Source organism: Hyaena hyaena, unplaced genomic scaffold (assembly GCF_003009895.1).
Source record: "Hyaena hyaena isolate Hyena2069 unplaced genomic scaffold, ASM300989v1 scaffold_1578, whole genome shotgun sequence".
Taxonomy (NCBI): Eukaryota; Metazoa; Chordata; class Mammalia; order Carnivora; family Hyaenidae; genus Hyaena; species Hyaena hyaena.
The window spans coordinates 141,372-162,232 of record NW_024082214.1 but is presented as its reverse complement, the minus strand read 5'-3'; the positions used below and the strand labels follow the sequence as shown (position 1 = coordinate 162,232).

Sequence of the window (20,861 nt, the reverse complement as noted above, 5' to 3'; positions counted from 1 at the left end):
TTATGCTGAGCGAAATAAGTCAGGCAGAGAAGGACAAATATCATATGTTTGCACGTATAGGAGGATTAGGAGGAACTTGACGGAGGAACAAGGGGGAGAAGAAGGGCGGAAATGGTGGGGGAAAGGGAGAGAGGCAAACCATGAGAGACTCTTGAATGCTGACAAAAACTGAGGACTGATGGATGTGGGGGGGAGGGGGGGATGGGCATGAAGGAGGGCACTTTGGGGATGAGCACTGAGTGTTATGTAGAAACTAATTTGACAATAAACTATTTGTAAAAAAAAAATAAATAAATAAATAAAAATAAAAAAAAAATAATAAAAAATAAAAAGTGATTAGTATACCAAAAAAAAAAAAAAAAAGAAAACTAAAAGATATTGATAAGAGAAATTGAAGAAGAAATGAATAGAAAACTGTTCTGTGTTTATTGAGCAGAATAATTAATATTGCTAAAAATGTCCATATTACAGAGATCACACAAGTGATCTATAAATTAAATGTAATCCCTATCAAAATTCCAATGGAATTTTATCAGAAATAGAAAAAAATCCTAAAATTTGTATGAAACCACAGAAGACTTCACATAGCCAAAGCAATCCTGAGAAAGAAGAACAAAGCTGGAGACATCACACTTCCTGATTTCAACCTTTATTACAAAACTAAATAATGAAAGCACTTAGAAATCATACAAATAGAGATGGAACAGAATTGAGAGCCCAGAAATAGACTCACATATGTATGGTGAACTAATATTTGGCAAGAGTGCCAAGAATACTCAGTGGGGCAAAGAGTCTCTTCTATAAATTGTGCTGGGAAAACTGGATACTCACATGCAGTGAATGAAGGTTGACTCCTATCTTACACCATTCACAAAAATCATTCACAAAAATTGACTTAAAATGGACTAAAGACTTAAATGTCATACCTGAAACTTCCTCCTACAAGAAAACAAAAGGACATTGGTCTTGGCAGCTATATATTTGGATATGATGCCAAAGTCACAGGGAACAAAAGCAAAAATAAACAATTAGGACTACATCAAAGTAAAAAGCTTTTGCACAACAAACTAAATGATAAGCAAAATGAAAACACAACCTTCAGAATAGGAGAAAAGATTTGCAAACCATATATTCAAAATACATAAAGAAATAATACAACTGAATAGTAATCATCATCATCATTATCATCATCACCACCATCATCATTTGATTTTAAAATGGTCAGAAGACCTGAATAGACTGTTTTCCTCAGAAGATATACAAATGGCTAACAGGTGCTTGAAACGATGCTCAACATCACTAATCATTAGGTAAATTCAAATCAAAATCACAATGAGATCTCACTTCACATCTGTTAGAATGGCTACTATCAAAAAGCAAGTGATAACATGTGTTGACAAGAATCTGAAGAAAACAAATAAAAAAAAAAAAGAATCTGAAGAAAACGGAACTCTTCTGTACTGTTGATGGGAATGTAAATTGGAACAGCCACTATGGAAAACTGTGCAGAGGCTTTTCAAAAAATTATGACTCAAGAATCCAACTTCTGGGTATATATTCAAAGGAAATGAAATCAGTACCTCAAAAAGACATCTGCACCCCTATGTTTCTTTGCAGTATTGTTCACAATAGCCAAAACATGGAAACCACCTAATTATGGACTGGTGGATAAATGAATCAAGAAAATGTAATACCTATAAAATAGAATAATATTCAGCCATGAGAAAGAAGGATATCCTGCCATCTGAGACAACATGAATGGACCTTGAGGACCTTATACTAAGTGAAATAAGTCAGAGAAAGACGAATACTGTATGTTCTCATATGGGGAATCTAAAAAAAAAAGTCAAACCATAGAAACAGAGTAGACTGGTGGTTGCCAAGTAAGTGAGGGAAACGGGAAGATATAGTTCAAAGGGTACATACAAACTTGCAGTTATCAGGTGAGTTAGTCTTGGGAATCTAACATACAGCCTGATGACTGTAGTTAACAATAGTGCACTATAAAGTGAAATTTGCTAAGATTACCACACACACACACACACACACACACACACGATAACTAGTGAGGTGATGCATGTTAACTAACATATTTGTGGTAATATTTTCACAATATATATGTATATCAAATAATCACACTGGACACCTTAAACTTACACAATGTTTTTTGTCAACTGTATCTCAATAATGGTGGAAAAAAATTTTTTTAATGTAAAACAAGAGTAATCTTTTCTAGCCTTATAACAAACTTTTACACATTTAAATATATATGAATGGGGTGGCTCATTTGGTTGAGCATTTGACTCTTGGTTTAGGCGCAGGTCTTGATCCCTGGGTCATGGAATCGAGCCCCACATCAAGCACCATGCTGAGTGTGGAGCCTACTTAAGAACCTCTCTCTCCTTCTTTCTGCCCTTCCCCAACTCATGCTCTCTCTCAAAAAAAAAAAAGCACTTTTAAATTCAAATTCATTGAACTTCTTATTTTGGTTTTAATCTCCTACAGGTTTACAGTGAGAAAATCCAATGGATTATATTATTTTCTTTCCTCTGATGTTGCTCTTTCTCTGTAAAAGTTAGTAAACTGATAATCTGGATTCTATATAAGCCTTGTGATTTGTTAATTATGAGCTTACCCTATATAAATGGATGTTAATTTTCTGTATGAGGAAACTCAGAGCTGGTATAGTTTAGGTACAGATATTGTGGATTCTTTATTTTTTTAAAATGTTTTATTTATTTCGAGGAGAGAGAGAGAGAGACAGCGTGAGCAGGGGAGGGTCAGAGAGAGAGGGAGTCACAGACTGAAACAGGCTCCAGGCTCTGAGCTGGCAGTCAGCACAGAGCCTGACGCGGGGCTCGAACCCACTAACCGCGAGATCATGACCTAAGCGTAAGTCGGACGCTTAACCGACTAAGCCACGCAGGCGCCCCTGGATATTGTGGATTCTTTAAAAAGTCATCTAGGTAATGAGCACCATCATGAAAGTCTTCATGAAAGACAACAAAGTGGCTTTGGCAACACAGAGACATAGTTTACACACTTTTCTATTTTGAAATTCCAAGAGGATTCCAAGAATCCTATCACATATGTGAATTATGGACATAACATTTCAGATAACCCTCAATACTTATTACAAACTGCAATAAGCAAATCTGTATATTTCTAACACCAAAGAGCATTTACCTCAGAAACATATATGAAACCAACTCCGTACACTACAAAGGAGACATTAGAAATTGTTGGAGTAGGGGCACACTTTTTAATAAAAGATACTGGTATTATATAAAGAATCCATGTCCATTTTCCACTACATAGGAATCCATGTCCATTTTCCTCTACACAACACAAGCAAATATTCATTCTATGTGAATGACTGTTTCTTTCTTTTTAGCCTCCCATCCCTTTTAAAATATTTTTTTAAATGTGTTTATGTATGCTTTTTTTTTTTAAATTTATTTCTAGGAGAGAGAGAGCGTGAGCAGGGGAGGGTCAGAGAGAGAGGGAGACACAGACTCTGAAACAGGCTCCAGGCTCTGAGCTGGCAGTCGGCACAGAGCCCGACACGGGGCTCGAATCCACGAACCGCGAGATCATGACCTAAGTGAAAGTCGGATGCTTAACCGACTAAGCCACCCAGGCGCCCCCCTTTTAAAATATTTAAGATACCTATTTTTTTTTTCTGGAATTCGCTCATATGTATTGGGGTGTCATCTAACTTTGTTTTTCCCAAATGACTAGGTAATTATTCTAACACCATTCACCAAATGTGTAGAAAAGTTAATACAGCAGACCTGAATTTGCTAGCCTAAGAAAGTTCTGCTTGCAAGGTTGGCCCTTGGTGGGATTCTGGTAATTTATTAGCCACAATGATAAAGAAAACAAAACAGAAGACCCAATTACTAACAGTAGGAATAAGAGAGGAGACATCAGTAGATGTTCTACAAATATTAAAAGGATAATAAGTTAATTGGCAGGGCTGAAGAGAAACAGGTACTCTCATACATTGCTGGTGGGTGTGAAAATGTGTAATACCTCTTTGGAGGGATATTTGAGATTACCTAGTAAAACTACACTGCACAAAACTATCATTTGATCCACGATCCCCATTTCTACAAATCTTCCCTGAAGACAGGCCTCTAACCATTAAAAAATACATTTGCGTAAGGTTATATTACCATCAATTGTAACAGCAAAATATTGGAAATAAATGTCCACATATACAAGGACTGAACAATATATGGTAGTGACACAAGGGAATGTTATGCTTCTGTAAAGAATGAGAAAGATCTCTATGTATCAATTGACTTCAAGTTTGGAAATGTGCAAATAGAGAAATTAATGGAATTAATAACATTTATTTTTCCTAACTATATTTTCCTTAAAACAAAAATAAAACAAAACAAAAAACTTTGGTATCCTGTAGCTGTTTCACAGTTCTGGGCTCTGATAAAAGAGACCAGAGAAAATAAGGAAGTGCCACAAAGGATAGCTGTAAGTCACCAAGTCTAAAGCTTTGCCCAGAAAACAAAAACAAGGAAAGACGTGAAGGTTGACAGGGGAACCTGTGGGACCATCCATAAACTGGTTTCTATAGGTGGTTCCTAGAAACATCTTCCTCTAAGTCTCAAGACTGGAAAGGGAAGGACCTAGGATAAAGAAGATAGAGCACGGACCTTTACAGACCTTTGCATCCCTAGATGGAAAGAAGCTGTTGGGAGTACTATGGATCTAGGCCCTTTCAGAATCTATATCCAGGGCAGACCTCCAGAACGCTGCTGCCTCGGATGAGATCCAAGGATCCTCTTGGGAGTTCACAAGTACCAATAAGAAATCCTATGTGTGTGAAGAGCCCAAAGCAAGTAGGTTCTTTCCTCTCTTTCTCTCTGTCTCTTTTTTTAAAAACATTTAGTCCATACTGAAGCTACCAATTCTTTTACATATGTAATTTTTTAATGCTTATTTATTTTTGAGAGAGAGAGAGAGCATGAGCTGGAGAGGGCATTGAGAGGGAGACAGAGGATCTGAAGTGGGCTCGGCACTGACAGCAGAGGGCTCCGATGTGGGGCTTGAACCCATGAACCGGATATCATAGCCTGGGTGGAAGTCAGTTGCTTAACCGACTGACTGAGCTACCCAAGTGCCCCCAGGTTCTTTCTCTTAAGTGTGTTGCCTCTCACCTTCCATAGAGCTGGCCGGATTGAGGTTAATTCCTCGCTTGCATCTCCAGTCAGTTTGAGCCTTGTAGTAAAAGTCAATCTTATTCCCCTCTCCTCCTCCGCCCGAACGCGCACCCAATATTGAGCTTAGGCATCCCAAACATTTGAAAGACAGCAAAGAATGAATGCCAACTAAGAGGAAGGGAGTAGTAATGTAGATCACAGATCCCATTTATCCCCATCCCTGCCTTTTCAGAGAAAACACCATGGATGTTCAGGAATTGTCACGTCCCCGTTTCATCTCTCTGGTCTGTCCTGAAACCGACTCCCCCCGTGTCCATTTCCCTTATCCGACACACAGTAACAGAGTCACACAGAGCTGGGCTGGGCGGGAAGCCTGGGAGTGGGGGAGGGGTGTTCAGAAGGCAGGAGAAGCAGAGACCCAGGATCATCCGAGGCACTTCCTGCACCCGGACCTATTCTCAGCCACCATGTCCCAGGGATGCCATTTCCCAGCCTCGCACCCACCTCCTCCAACAGCAACCCGCTGCTTCTCTCCACGTTTGCCTGCGGCAGGCAGGACGACTCTCTGCCTCTTGAGCCCCTGGGCAAAAGATTGACCCTTGGCTAAGATGCTGGCAATAGGCTGAGGGGCGGTGCCCTCTACCAACAAATGCTGTAATTCCGGTCGCCTGAGAGATCCGTTTTCAGGTTAGTGCAGCATGGAGGGACACCCCTCCACCCAGCCCAACATTCTACCACTCCTCCCACGGCCGTCTGTCAGTCGTCAGGTATGTCCTTCCAGCCCCCTTTCAGTGCGACACACCTCCATGCTTGCCTAAGCGAGAGCGTGGTCACGTGACCTACCACCAGCCTCACGTGACCGTGTAGTCAGCCTGTCTGCCGCAACCCTGCGGCACGGATGGCAGAATCTTCTGCCCCTGAGGTTGAGATGCTTGCTAGAAGAATCTGAAGCTCCCGACCCTGGTGAAGACAGCTGAAGGAAGGCTGGGTTTAGAGCCGGAGCCTCCAGCGCTAGGCCTGAGCCTTGCTCTTTAGGAGCACAGGGCTGGCGAGGAATACTCGATGAGGAAGAAGCTTGGAGACGAACTGATTTTTATTACTCTGTATGATACTCGGGCGACATATTCACACACACACACACACACACACAGTCTGTCTCGGAAAATATTGATAAGCAAAACAAACACTGAAGGTAGGCAAATTACCATTTTGCCTTACCTTCATAAACCTTGCATATCAGAATCGGGTAGGAAAAAATACCACTTTCCATCCTGATAAACAAAACATAACAGGGTCACAATGTCTGGTTATCTTCCTGAAAATAATAAAACTTTGCAGATTTCCTCTTAACTTGGACTGCCCAGCACTCCCCCATCCCTGACTTTCGCTACTGTCTGAATATGTATTACATTTTTGAATGTGAAAAACGTATAAAATAAATTCAGGAACTTTGGAAATTTTAAAGTTTATACCCGTTAATTCATTATATATTTTTATTTGGCAAACCAGTCACTTTGAAGTTGTCTCTCACACTTGTTTATTCCTTTGTTATGCTTTACATAGTCAAAAATGTTTGCATAAATTTGGTCTATTTACACACACATATTTTTACAATGGAATTACACTTTCCATGTATAATACCAGTCTTTACTATTCTACCAAATAAAATATTTTGCTTTATTATTTTCTTATTCAGTTTTAAAATCTATACCTCATCATTTTTAGTGGCTGTATGGTATTACCACCATAACATTTTCCATGGGCACCACTATGAAGAAATGGTTTTCCTGTCTCAGTTAATTTTCTGTACTTTAATTCTAGTAATTTTTAGGAGGTATCAACAAAACACCCATACTTTGAGCTGCAAAATTCAACTTCTCATTTCTTCAAAACTTACCTCATCCTTTCTATATCTTAATACACTCCTCCCAGCTACTCCAGACTGACTGGGTAACTCACTCACATAGAAAAACTCTTCCCAACTCCATGCTTTTCTTCACACCACCCAGTCTTTCATATATTCCAGAGCCCAGCTTAACTGAGTCCTTTTCTCTGAGGTATGCCCTGAGTAGCAGCCCATGGTAGCCTTTGCATTTAATGTTATCAGAATAAGCTTTTTCAAGGAGCATATTATTTATATGTTAACTACCTGTGTGTTTTCCTGTGCTATCTTTGCATCTATATTTTAAGTTCAAGGAGAAGGGTGACTTCTGACAACTTTATCACAGAACGTTATTGAAAACACAAGACTCAAATAGACATCAATACACTAGAACAACAATTAGAAGGATAGCTGCCTTACTTATGATGGCTCAGTTCACTCTAGCTGAAATACTATGTATTATGATCTGGACAAAAACACAAACATTAACAAATGTTCTGTCAATTCTAATATTCATCTGGCATCAGAAGAATGATTCAGCTCATACAGATTTGGGCAAAGTCAGTGCTAGCAATAAAAATGTACATTACAACATAACCAACTATGTAAATCAAAGCATTATTATTCAAGAAATTGTTAACTCAGGAACATAAGGACAAAGGTAAATGATTAATCTTACTGATTTTTTTTGGTTTCCCTCAGGGTCGTATTGATTATCTGTTTTGATTTGCAGTTTCTTAGCAAACTCCTCAACTTCATGGAATACAGAAATAAGTGACTCAAGACTGAAATCATCATCAGTGAACACCACTGTCTCCTTTTTGATATTGTTACCAATATTCTCAAACATTGCTAGAACAACTTTATTATTGTCATTTGTCTCTTTCCTGTTAAAAAGGCCCATAAATTCGGACATTGCTTCAGCACTGAGTAGTTCTTTTGTCATGACAGGGTTTTCAGACAAATTCAGTAGCATTTTCAGAACATGAAACCTTGTTTTGGTATTGCCAGTGGCTAGTAAGGAGAGAAATCCTGACATATACTTGGCAACCAGTGTGTGGTAGTCAGTAGTTGTAGTGAGGTGTTTAACCATCCTTATTCCAGAAATTTGCTCAGGGGAATCTAAGCTATAAGAAAGGGTTTCTTCACACACTTGACATACATATGTCTGAATCATGTTTAGATTTGGATACAGTGAGGGCAGGTGAATCATATTTTCCAAAAAACTTGTCCTAACTCGGGAGGAAGGATAATTGAGCAAGGTTTCAATAAGTGAGACAACACCTGAATCCCAAATGAAATCTCGGGTAAATTGAGAAGCACTTCTCAGCCCCATTGCAATTTTAGATATTTCATGAATAAAAGGATCTTGGATTTTGTCCATTAATAAAAGCAGTTCTTCAAACTCCTCAGAACCAATTTTAAGCTCACACTGTATACAGCTGCAGGACCAATTCTCAGGCTCTGCACTCTCTCTGGCCCTAAGATGTTCCCGAATTTCCTTTACTGACCTGTAGGATGGACCATATTGAAATGGGAACTCAGGATCAGGCTGATCAGGCTGAAGCAAAGATTCCTGCTCTTCCCCTTCTGGGTTAAGTTCCATGTGCTTGGGCTTTCCTCCAAACATTTCAGAGAATAGAGATCCTGCTTCTTTTGGAAATCTAATGGGCAGTGGAGATGGGAAGCCAATCCTACCCCATGGACCAGGCTTGAACTGAATAGTGACCTCTTCCCAGTTCTGGGGTCTGTGTGAAGCATCAGGCTCCTGCTCAAATGAATACCTAGACCTGAAAGTGGCCCTGAACACAGGGCTAGGGTTTGATTCAAAATGGGCCTCATCTCCTGCCCAGAACCAGGATCCCACCATGTCTTCATCCTGCTCATCTACTGTCCTGGTCTCATAGATGGTTCCATTGTCAGTCCTGTTACTGGCCTCATCTTTAGCTCCAAAACAGGACCCAAAAACTGCCCCTTCCTCATTGTCTGGCCTGGTGTCACAAGTAATAACAGTTCCAGTCTCATTAATAGCCTTCTCTCTAGACCAAAACCAGGACTCAAAAATTACCTCCTCCTCATCCTCTGGCTTGAATGCACAGCACATCTCTGCTTCCACATTGACTTCTTTTGCAGCACAGGACCAGGATCCAAAAATGATTTCTTCTTCGGTCCTTGACCTGCTCTCTTCTACTGCCTGAGGCCCAACCTCTATACTGTTGTCTTCTTCAGCCCAAAACCAGGACCCAACAATGATTTCCTCTTCCTCAGTCACTGGCATGGACTCGAAACTGGCTCCTGCCTCCATACTAGACTCTTTTTCAGCCCCAAACCAGGACCCAACAATGGCTTCCTCCTCTTCAGCCTCTGAACTGGATTTGTTGTAAAGCCAGCCTCCTTCCTAATGATCTCTTCCCAACAATAGCTTCCTCCTCAGCTGCCAGCCTGACCTCTTTAGCTTCAGCTGCTGTCTTGAGCCTGTTCTCCTCCCCAGACCAGAACCAAGAACCAATGTCTTCCTGCTCAGCATCTGGCCTGGATTCTTCTCTGTCTTTAGCCACTCTAATGGTTTCATCTCCTTTCTAGAACCAGGATGTAATCATGCTCTCCTCCTCAGTCAGTGGGGTGGTCTCTTCTCCAGTCCCATCATCTATGTTGACCTCTTCTGTAGCCCATAACCAGAGCCCTATAATGGTCTCTGGCCTTGTGTATTTCCTGGGCTGGAACAATGAATTAACAGTATCCTGTTCGTCCTCAGGCCTAGACTTGCAGATGCTTCCTTTGGCAGTATACATGAAGGGATGTTCTTCATCCCAGAAGCAAGACTCATTATTGATCTCTTCAGCCTCTGCCATAAATTTGCATCTGGCACCAGCTCCATACTTGATACTGACCTCTTCTGTGGTCCCAAACAAAGATGATAAAATAACCTCCTCCTTGTCCTTCAAGCTAGACTTTTTGCTGACCTCAGTCCCTACACAAGCTTCTATTCCATTCCAGAACCATGACCCAATAACGGGTTCCTCCTCAGCCCCTGGCATGGTATCACAACTGAGTTTAGACCCAGAATCCATCTGGGCCTGGTTTTCAGCCCAAAACCAGGACCCAAATATTGTCTCTTCTTGATCCCCTGGCCTGTCTTCTTCTCCAAACTCAGCCTCTGTATCAACCACTTTTCCATCCCAGAACCAGGGACCAATGACCTCTTCGTCCTCAGACCTTAGCCTAGATGCACAGCTGGCTCTAACATCAACTTCCATACTGGCTTCATCACTGATCCAAAACCAGGACTGAAAAATGGTCTCTTTCTCAGCCTCTAGGTTGTTTTCTTCACTAACCCAGAAGCAGGAACAAACAATGACCTTTTCTTTATCATCTACTAGCATAGATTTGGAGGTGGCCTCAGCCCCAGTTTCCATAATGGTCTTTTCCCCAGAGCCAAGCATAGAATTGCCAATATACTCCTTCTCAGTGCTTGGTCTGGATTTACTGCTGGCATCAGTCCCCATACTGGCTGCTTCTTCAGTCCAGAACCAACTGCCAAAAATGGAATCATCCTCCACTTGAGAACTGTACTTGACACTGGTCCCACCTATTATCCTGGATTCTTCTACAGCACAGAACTAGGTCCCAATGAGGACCTCTTCTTCAGACCTGGTTTCTGGCTTGGTCCTAGCTCTGGTCTTAGTTTTGACCTTTTCCTTTGCCATAATTCTGGCCCTGGCCTTTTTCTTGAACTTGGGCCTTGACAAGTTATTAGCCTTTTCTCCAGGACAGAACCAGGACTCTTTTTGGACTACATTTAAAGATCCAGACACAAAATCAATGGAAGCTTCATGCTTGGCCCTATACCTGGCTCTAACATTGGTCCCTTTCCTGACTCTTGGTTTAGACCTGCATTTGGCATCCTCTCTAGTCCAGAACCAGGACTTCACATTGTACTCACATTCATATCCAGAACTGGACTCAAAGGTTTCTTTCTTAGACCTAAACCTGGACCTGTTATTGGTCTCTTCCTTGGGCATGGAACAGATATTACCCTTTTCTCTGGCCCAGAGCCAGGATGTCTTAATAGATTCATCCTCAGAGCCAGAACTGGACACATTATAAAACTCCTGACTGGTGTTGGGCCTAGACATGGCCCCTTGTTTGGCCATGTGTCTAGATCTGGCACTGGCCTTTACCCTGTCTCTAGGACAAAACTTTGTACAGACCTCTTCTCCACTCCAGAACCAGGAATTCAGAGAGGATCTTTCCACCCATCTGAAATCACAATTGTGAGAGATCTCTTGTTTGGATGTAGGCCTGGGGCCCCACCAGGATCCCACATTGGACTTCTCCTCTGACCCAAAGGCTGTATTCCTGATTGGGACTTGACCTTAGTGGCAGGAAAGGAATCAGTGTCCACACCGATCAGTTTCCTATCCATAGATAAGGTCTTCATTTTAGCAACTGACTCAAACTCAGTACTGACAAGTGGCCAGGCTATGGAATTGGTTTGGGACACTCCCTCGGTCTTCAACATCTCTTTACCATCAAATTCAATCTTGGCCCATGAAGGGACATTATCTGTGGGCTTCACCCCAGGGATTACCTTGTCCTCATTGTTAAGATGCACCACACCTACTGCCATGGTTACTGCTTTGGGCTTTGCCCCACCTACTACCATGACATCAGATTTAGGACTTAACCCAGGCATTACCTGTGCCTGGGTCCTAACCTTTGGTCTGACCACCACTGGCACTTCATTCTCTCTTTCAGCCCCACCCTCAACCTCTTCTCCAGCCTTCTTTTCAGGTTTCGCCTGGGCAGCAGGTTCAATCTCAGCCCTAGTCATGGTATAAGTTACAGAGGAGGCCAAGTTAAGTACCCCTACTCCAGTCTCAGCCTCTACTACAGATCTCTCACAGTTTTGTATCTTCACACTGTGATCTTTCAGTTCAGATGATAATAGCTGCAAACAAGAGTTAGAGTCAATCACCAGTCCAGCAGTCAATTGACCTCCTTCTGAAGCCTAGACTCAGTCAATATCACAGACAAAGAGCAGAGATACAACCAAGCTGAGGGATGATGAATGTTCCCAGGTAGGAGCAGACCTGTTGAGGGTGGTGGTCAGCAGCAATCCAACACCACCAGAGCTGCTACTGGAGGTGGATCTAAGGGAAAAAAATGACATGGGGCTTTGAATCTCTTCTAATTGTGCAGAGATTCACACAGAGAGATTGGGGCTTGAATGCTTATTGGAACAGTTGGATTAGTAGAAAGTCTTTCTGTCACCCTCATTTCCCTCACATGTTTTACCCCAGATTCTGCCACATTACTTTGCCGGCTACAAAACAGGTGTGAAATTAGTGAGTGTTGGCAATGGGAGAGACTTAGGAGCCCCCGGACTACTCTAATCACTCTTAGGCCAGTGTTGATTTCCGCTTCCCCACCAAAAGCTGTACCCACTTCATACCAACCTGTATGAATGTGGTACAATTTCCCCCTCCTTTCCTTGATTTCAGTGTTTTCAAACCTTAAAGCAGTCTACGAATAAGTAAAAATTAAAGAAAGAGTGGAGCCTGACTGCAGAGAGATAAAAGGGCATGCTGACCCCTGATGGAAGTATCTCTTACCATTAGAGTTCAATTTGTTGTTTCTTATCTCAATGTCTATGCTCTGAGGTTTTCTCCTCCCTTTCACAGCCAATCCACACATACCCAAATAGTCCTAATATCTACTGAAGGAAATGGAAAAGGGATGCTGTGGCAGCTGCAAATCTAGCAGCAAGCAGGAGAGATGGAGGAGATCCTATACCCACTTGGAACAAAGACACTTACCATGGTCTTACTCTATAGTGCTCCCCTGATTTACCCACCTACACACCAACCTCTAGAGATTTGAACCAGTCTCCTCCTCTCCTTCCTTACAGAAGTGAGCAGCCTTAAAGGAATTCTATGGACAGACACAAAGGCAAAACATTCAGGAAATAATGGTAGCAACTGAGTGCTTGGAGGACAGACCAACACCAAAAAGTATCCATATTGTCATCTAACATTTAGGGACCTATTGAGAGAATATTCTCACTTAATTTAGGCCCTGTTTCAGGGTTCTGCATAACAGCTCCTCTTCACATCACACTCTGACCATTACATTATTCCCTTCTCCAGTTATGAGGATTCAACACTAGGTGTTCACAGACCTTGCACTGGTACTACAGAAGTGGGGTAAAGTACCTAGCATGTTACAGAAAACAGACTGTGCAGTGGCATATATAATTCTCTCTCACCCTCACCTTCTAGGGCATCTTTTTCTGCCACCAATTTTGAGTGAAGGTGAGGAAGAAAGGCAAGGGAAGGGCTTAGAAAGCTAGTACAATGGGGGAATTTTAGAAGGTATTCCTGGATGCCTGACCTGTTCTGGTCACAGTCACTCCGCTCTGATTTGTGCCTCCACTCAATGGGTGAAGCTCATGTCCCCTCCCATACACCTCCAGATTCAGGCATTTGTCCTGCTCCTCCTTTTTTCAAATGTCTCCTCTACAGATGCAACCTGTGGGATGAAGCCGCCAGACCTACTGCGCAGGGTGAAAATTTCCCATCAACCAGGCACCTGTGGGAAGAGACAGCACCCAGGGTGCGAGGTCCAATAGGCCCCTTTCCAGAATCAAGGCCCAGAGTAGCAGAGGTAACCGCCCCCGCTCCCCTGCCAGTTGGGCACAGAGCTCTGACACCGCTTCCCTCTCCGCCATTTCTTCTATAGCAGGCTCCTCCCTCCCCTGCCCCCACAGCTCTCTCCTGACACAGCACTGTCTAGGACGAGTTGTGGGCACCTGAAAAGCTGGCTGCAAAGTAGCCAGCGCAGTTCACCTCCAGAGAATCCAAGGGAGCCTCTCCGACCAGCCCCTGGCCCCTGCGCCTGGCCCGCGCAGGTCGCTGCCTCTCCTTGTCAGGCGTCCTATGGCACTGTGCTCCTCTGTCACGGACCGGGTACGACTGGATCGCCTCCTCCTTAGCAGGCTGCCAGAGGCTGGGGTCCAGGCAGGCAGTAAGCTGGACTACAGTGGGTGTCCCCCACCCCTCCCCACCACACCCCACTTGTCTCCACAGGCTCAAGGTGCAGGTCTTGGCCTCTCCCTCCTCTTAGAGCTCCTCACTGGGATTCTCACCACCTAGCGTGCGGCCAGAATCTCAAAGAGGCGTCCCAGCGCCCCCCTCCCCCCCCCTCCCCCCCCCCGCTGCTGCACCCAACTGGGCTGGGGCTGCTCAGGAAGCCTCAGGAACCGCTCACAGCGAGGGTGTAGGAAAGGGGAGCAGAGGGCTAAGGCATGAATGAGCTCGACGTTCCCTCCCCGACCCACCCTAGTTCCGACCCAGAAGGGGCGGGGCCAGGGGGAGCGCCAGCCTAAGGGGCGGGCTCCCAGCAGACTGCCTCTGCAGACCTCTAGGCGACCACCCCCTCATTGTTGGCACTGCAATAAAAGGGACCCGGGGACAACTGGCGGTGGGGGCTAGGATGGGGTGGTGATGCAGGTGGTGATGGTGGCAGTGTGCTGCAGGCAGCAGCGGATGGAAATCAACAGCCCGTCTGTGTGTGAGAATCCCCAGGCTGCTTGGTAGGTGCACCTTCTGCTTCCTCATTTTTGGCCTGCCCTCTTTCCTGGAGGCTGATGAGCTAAGGTGGGAGGGGGCTCCCATGGAGCCCTCACCACTGTGCCTTTTCTAAAGGAAGGCAGACCTACACCTCTAGCCAGAGAAAACAAAAAATTGCTCTGTGCCCATTCTTTCTACCACACCGCTTCCTCCCTCCCCCCCCTTAATTCAGACTGGTCACATGTTTTTTGCCATTTCGCAGTCCTCACAGTTGCCCAAGATGGAGGATCTTCCCTTGTCAGAGCTGCACAGTTCATAGAATCTTGTGGGTCTGTTGCCCCATGGCCAGGTGTCAGGATAGTCCTGCCTCCTCCTTCCACTGTCCTGTCTATCAAGTCTTCTCTTGCAGTCACATACAAGCTCTCATGATCTTTGGCAATGTGGAAATGTGGCAGGGATTAGAACCAGCTTGGATCTCAGCCACTTTGCCATGCACAACTATCTAATTTCCCCAGCCATTCTTTGGAGAAGGCCCCATCATGTACCGACTTCTCCAAGACAGAAGCCTGGTGGTTCTTGAATCCTCTGATTCCTTTACCCCTACATCCTTCCTCTAGTTTTGGGCCCTTCCTTTCTGTGCTCCATGGGGCAAACAGAGCAACTGTGCTTAAGCACAACTATGGTTGAGCACAGACCTTTTGGTGGTCCATTTTAAACCTTTTAAATCCAATTAAATGGCACTTTCATTGTGGTAGACTAAATAAAGGTCCCTCAGGGATATCTATGTCCTATTCCCCAGAACCTGTAAATATGTGATGTTACAGGGCAAAAGGAATTAAAATTGCTGATGCAATTAAGATCACTAATCAGCTGAATTTAAAAATAAGAATAAACTGTTTCTTCCTGGCCATTGTAATTGCAAGGGTACTTAAATTTGCAAGACATAGGCAGAAGAGTCAGTGTCACAGTGAATCAGCATGACAAAGGATTAGACAGGCCATTGATGGCTTTGAAGATAAAACAAAGCCAAGACTCAAGGAATGCAGGCAGCTCCCAGAAGCCAGAAAAGGCCAAAGAAACAGATTGTCCTCAGGGTTGCTCAGAAAAATGAAGCCCTGCCATCACATTTATTTTAGACCAGTAGGATCCTTTTTTTAATCCCCACATCCAGGACTGTAAGATAATACATCTGTGTTATTTTAAGCTGCCAAGATGGTGGTAATGTGTTACAGCAGCAGCAGGAACTGAATTTACTCACCATCATGATAGTCCATTCTATTTGACTTTCTTTATTTGGGCCTCAACCCTGGGAGGATCATGTTGGGGGTTCATTTCTTACCAGTATAACCACCCTTTCCAGCACTGCTCATCTCTATTTACTAAAGAAACATTTTGCAATGGCTTTGAGGTTCATCTTAGAGAAAGTCCCTATCTATTGAAAATCATTGATGTTTTTGAGAATGAAAAGAGAGCCATATTCTGACCATGAATTTCCATATATTTTCACTTCATCTTTTACTTGTTTTTAACTATTTATTATAATTGTGCAATATTTCGGTGATAAAAACATCTGGAGAGGATTCTTTACAGTATCTGAACTGACAATGGATGCCAATTATCAGAGCAGCGCTGATTTTACGGTGCTGTTTAATGGCTTTAGCTGAATTGTAGATCATTTTTTCCATTGCTCCATAACATTACTCTCTTGGTGGAATGCCAGGCTTGACAAGGGAATGAACTCTGTTAGGATTTGTGGGTGTGTGAATCTCTTTGCCTTCCTGAAGAAGTGTTCTTTCATTTTCTTAAAGTCTCTGGTGTCTTCCATTCATTCAATAAATATATATAACTACTTACTTTTCCTAGGCACTAGAGATACAGTAGAAACAAACATTAAATATAGCTGTTCTTGTGGAAGCTATATTTACTTGTAGTTTCTTTATTCAATTTTTATCCTAAAATTTTATGGTCATATGAGCATAAAGTTGTCTGGTAATTCTCAAGGTGATCCAATATTGATTCCAAGATATTTACTGACAATAGAGTGGATCTACCACAAGTTGACTGATTTTAATGTGAGACTTTGAAAATGTGTTGGACAATTTGTTCTCTCTCTTTTTATTATTTCTGAGAGAGAGAGACAGACAGACAGTGTGAGCAGGGGAGGGTCAGAGAGAGAGAGGGAGATACAGAATCTGAAACAGGCTCCAGGCTCTAAGCTAGCTGTCAGCACAGAGCCTCATGCAAGGCCCGAACTCATGAACCCTGAGATCATGACAGATGCTTAACTGACTGAGCCACCCAGGTGCCCCTCTATTTACTTCCTTCTAAAGTAGATTCCAGTCTGATTGCAACAGCCAGAGTTTCACTCCCCAGTATCTCCACTAGCACCTGTGCAACACTGACTAGCCTCTGAAATCTAAATGTCTGTAGTGTAAGTGCTTGACATTGAGCTTTAATTGCCAAGGCATCTGGTTCAAAAGACATCCCTTATACTATGTATAGAAAATTTGAAAGATTCCACCAAAAACTGGTAGGACTGATAAACAAATTCAGTAAAGGATCAGGATACAAGATCAATGTACAGCAATCTTGCATTTCTATACAGCAATAATGAAGCAGCAGAAAGAGGCAATAAGAAAACAACCCCATTTATAACTGCACCAAGAATAATAAGATACCTAGGAAACCTAGGATAAACCTAACCAACAAGGTAAAGGATCTGTACTCTGAGAACTATAAAACACTGATGAAAAAAAAAAAAAACACCCTGAAGATTACACAAAGAAATTCAAAGAAATTTCATGCTCATGGATTAAAGAACAAATATTGTTAAAGTGTCTATACCACCCAAAGCAATCTACACATTTAATTCAATCCTTATCAAAATCAACAGCATTTTTCACAGAATTGGAACAAATAGTCCCAAGGTTTGTATGGCACTACAAAAGACTCCAAATAGCAAAAGCAACATTGAACAAGAAAAGCAAAGCTGGAGGAATCACAATTCCAGACTTCAACTTCTATTACAAAGCTGTAGTAATCAAAACAGTATGGCACTGACACAAAAAGAGACATGTAGGGAAATAGAACAGAATAGAAAAACCAAAAATGAACCCACAAGTATATGGTCAATTAATCCTTGACAAAGGAGGCAAGAATATTCAGTGAGGGAAAAAACCAGTCCCTTCAACAGATGGTGCTGGGAAAACTGGACAGCAACATGCAAAAGACAGAAACTGGACGACTTTCTTGCATCATACATTTAAGAAAATTCAAAATGGATTAAAGAGCTAAATGGGAGACCTGAAAGCATTAAAATTCTAGAGAGGAACATAGATAGTAACTTTTCTGACATTGCTTGTACCAACTTTGTTCTAGTAGCCTCTCTCCTGAGGCAAGGGAAACAAAAGCAAAAATAAACTATTGGGATTACTGCAACATAAACTTCTGCACAGCAAAGGAAACAACAATACTAAAAGACAACTTATGGAATGGGAGAAGACATTTGCAAATGACATATCCAATAATGGGTTAGTATCCCATATATAAAGAACGGATAGAACTCAAAATTCAAAACATATGGGGCGCCTGGGTGGCTTAGTCGGTTAAGCATCCGACTTTCGCTTAGGTCATGATCTCGCGGTTCGTGGGTTCGTGCCCCGTGTCGGGCTCTGTGCTGACTGCCAGCTCAGAGCCTGGAGCCTATTTCAGAGTCTGTGTCTCCCTCTCTCTCTGACCCTCCCCTGCTCACGTTGTCTCTCTCTCTCTCTCACTCCTAGAAATAAATAAAAAATATTAAAAAAAATTCAAAACATAAATAATCCAATTCAAAATGGGCAGAATACATGGATAGACATTTTCCAAAGAAGACATCCAGACGGCCAACAGACACATGAAAAATGCTCACCATCACTCATCATCAGAGAAATGCAAATCAAAATTATAATGAGATATCACCTCACACCTGTCAGAATGGCTAAAATCAATAACACAGGAAACAAATGTTGATGAGAATGTGGAGAAAAAAGGAACCCTCTTGTACTATTCATGGGAATGAAAACTGGTGCAGCCAGTGTAGAAGACCTTATGGAGGTTCCTTTAAAAGTTAAAAATAGACCTACACTATAATCCATCAGTTGCACTACTGGGTATTTACCCAAATAATACAAAAACACTAATTTGTAGAGATACAAGCACCCCTATGTTTATAGACGTATTATTTACAATAGCCAAATTACAGAAGCAACCCAGCGTCTATCAACTGATGAATGGATAAAGATGTGGTATATATACAATGGAATATTACTCAGCCATAAAAAGATTAAAATCTTGCCATTTGCAATGACATGGATGGAGCTAGAGAGTATAATGCTAAGTGAAATAAGTCAATCAGAGAAAGAGAAATAACATGATTTTACTCATGTGGAATTTAAGAAACAAAACAAATGAGCAAAGGGAAAAAAGAGAGAAAGACAAACCAAGAAACAGATTCTTAATTATAGAAAACAAAGAGACAAAAAGACAGTTATCAGGGAGGTGGGTGGGGAGATGAGTTAAATAGGTGATGGGGATTAAGGAGTACATTTGTGATGAGCACTGTGTGATGTATGGAATTCCTGAATCACTAAATTTTACACCTGAACCTAATATTACACTGCATGTTAACTGGAATTAAAACAAAAAGCTTTAAAAAAAGACATCATCTTTTGTTAAAATATAATTTATTGTCAAATTGACTAACATACAGTGTATACAGTGTGCTTTTGGTTTTGGGGGTAGATCCCCATGATTCATCGCTTACATACAACACCCAGTGCTCATCCCAACAAGTGCCCACCTCAATGCCCATCACCTATTTTCCCCTCTCCCTCACCACCCCCCCACAACCCTCAGTTTGTTCTCTGTATTTAAGAGTCTCTCACTCCTGTATCCTTTGGATTCCTAGTAGCACTACTGCTGGGTCATAGGGTAGTTCTGTTTTTAATTTTTTGAGGAACCTCTACACTGTTTCCCAGGGCGGCTGCACCAGTTTGCATTCCAACCAACAGTGAAAGAGGGTGCCTGTTTCTTCACATCCTTGCCAGCATCTATAGTCGCCTGATTTGTTCATTTTAGCCACTCTTCCCATTTCTCCACATCCTCACCAGCATCTGTTGTTTCCTAAGTTGTTAATTTTAGCCACTCTGACTGGTGTGAGGTGGTATCTCAGTGTGGTTTTGATTTGTATTTCCCTGATGATGAGTGATATTGAGCAACTTTTCATGTGTCTGTAGGCCATCTGGATGTTTTCAATGGAAAAGTGTCTATTCATGAAAAGACATCCATCTTGAATAAACATATGGCTAGGTGTATGACCCACCTACTAGCAAAACAACCAGATAATGAACTGGGCCACTGCCATCCATGAAGTTACCTTTCAGAATGTCCTGGTTAACCTGAGTAATTGACCCTTAACTCAATTAAGTAATTGAGTTAAATTCTCCTTTTTCCTTCTCCTGCCCTAAGTCCCACTCTTATGCTTTAAGTTAACCAATACATAGTGAACTTGTGGAACCCTAGGTTCCCCACCCTCAGAGCCTAATAAAGGAAGAGCCCTAGTTCCGTTCTGCCTCCTGTACCCACCATATACTTGGGACCTATGGAACAACTTAGAACAAAATAATTTCCAAGCATAAAGTCAGGGATACAGAAGCATCTGTGCCTCCAGCCCTACCCCCACCTCCCACATACATATGCGTGTAAACTTTTAAACTAGCATATCCCTTGATTCTGCAGCTCAAATTAGTTCCTCTTGTCTCTCTCAATCATTAGAATCACAGAACTGTTTTTTGTCCATTTAAGAAAGATCCCAACTAAATAAATGGAGAGATATTCCATGTACAAGGACAGGAAGACTCATTACCAAGATGTCAGTCCTTCCCAATCTAGTCTATAGATTCAATGTAATCCCAATCAAAACCCCAGCAAGTTATTTTGTGGATATTGACAAGCTGATACTAAAGTTGATATGAAAATGCAAAAGACCCAGAAAAGCCAACTCAAAATTGAAGGAGAAGAACATAGTCAGAGGACTGATATTACCTGACTTCAAGAGTTACTATAAAGTTACAGTAATCAAAATAGTGTGATACTGACAAAATAATAGACAGAGGCACTTTGGTGGCTCATTTGGTTATGCGTCTGACTCTTGATCTCAGCTCATATCATGATCTCACAGTTTGTGAA

At 42.2% G+C, this 20,861-nt stretch overlaps 2 protein-coding genes across 3 annotated transcripts in view; both read right to left on the bottom strand.

The window, feature by feature from the left end:
- The window catches only part of LOC120226068 (G-protein coupled receptor-associated sorting protein 2), a 126,063-nt gene that overhangs the window by 74,595 nt on the left and 30,607 nt on the right, over positions 1-20,861 (bottom strand). The window lies entirely within an intron of this gene.
- Positions 7,691-11,899, bottom strand: GPRASP1 (G protein-coupled receptor associated sorting protein 1). Its single transcript, XM_039224259.1, is given in 4 exon segments — positions 7,691-9,447; positions 9,450-9,476; positions 9,479-11,413; positions 11,416-11,899. Coding segments are annotated over 4 exon segments (4,203 nt in total).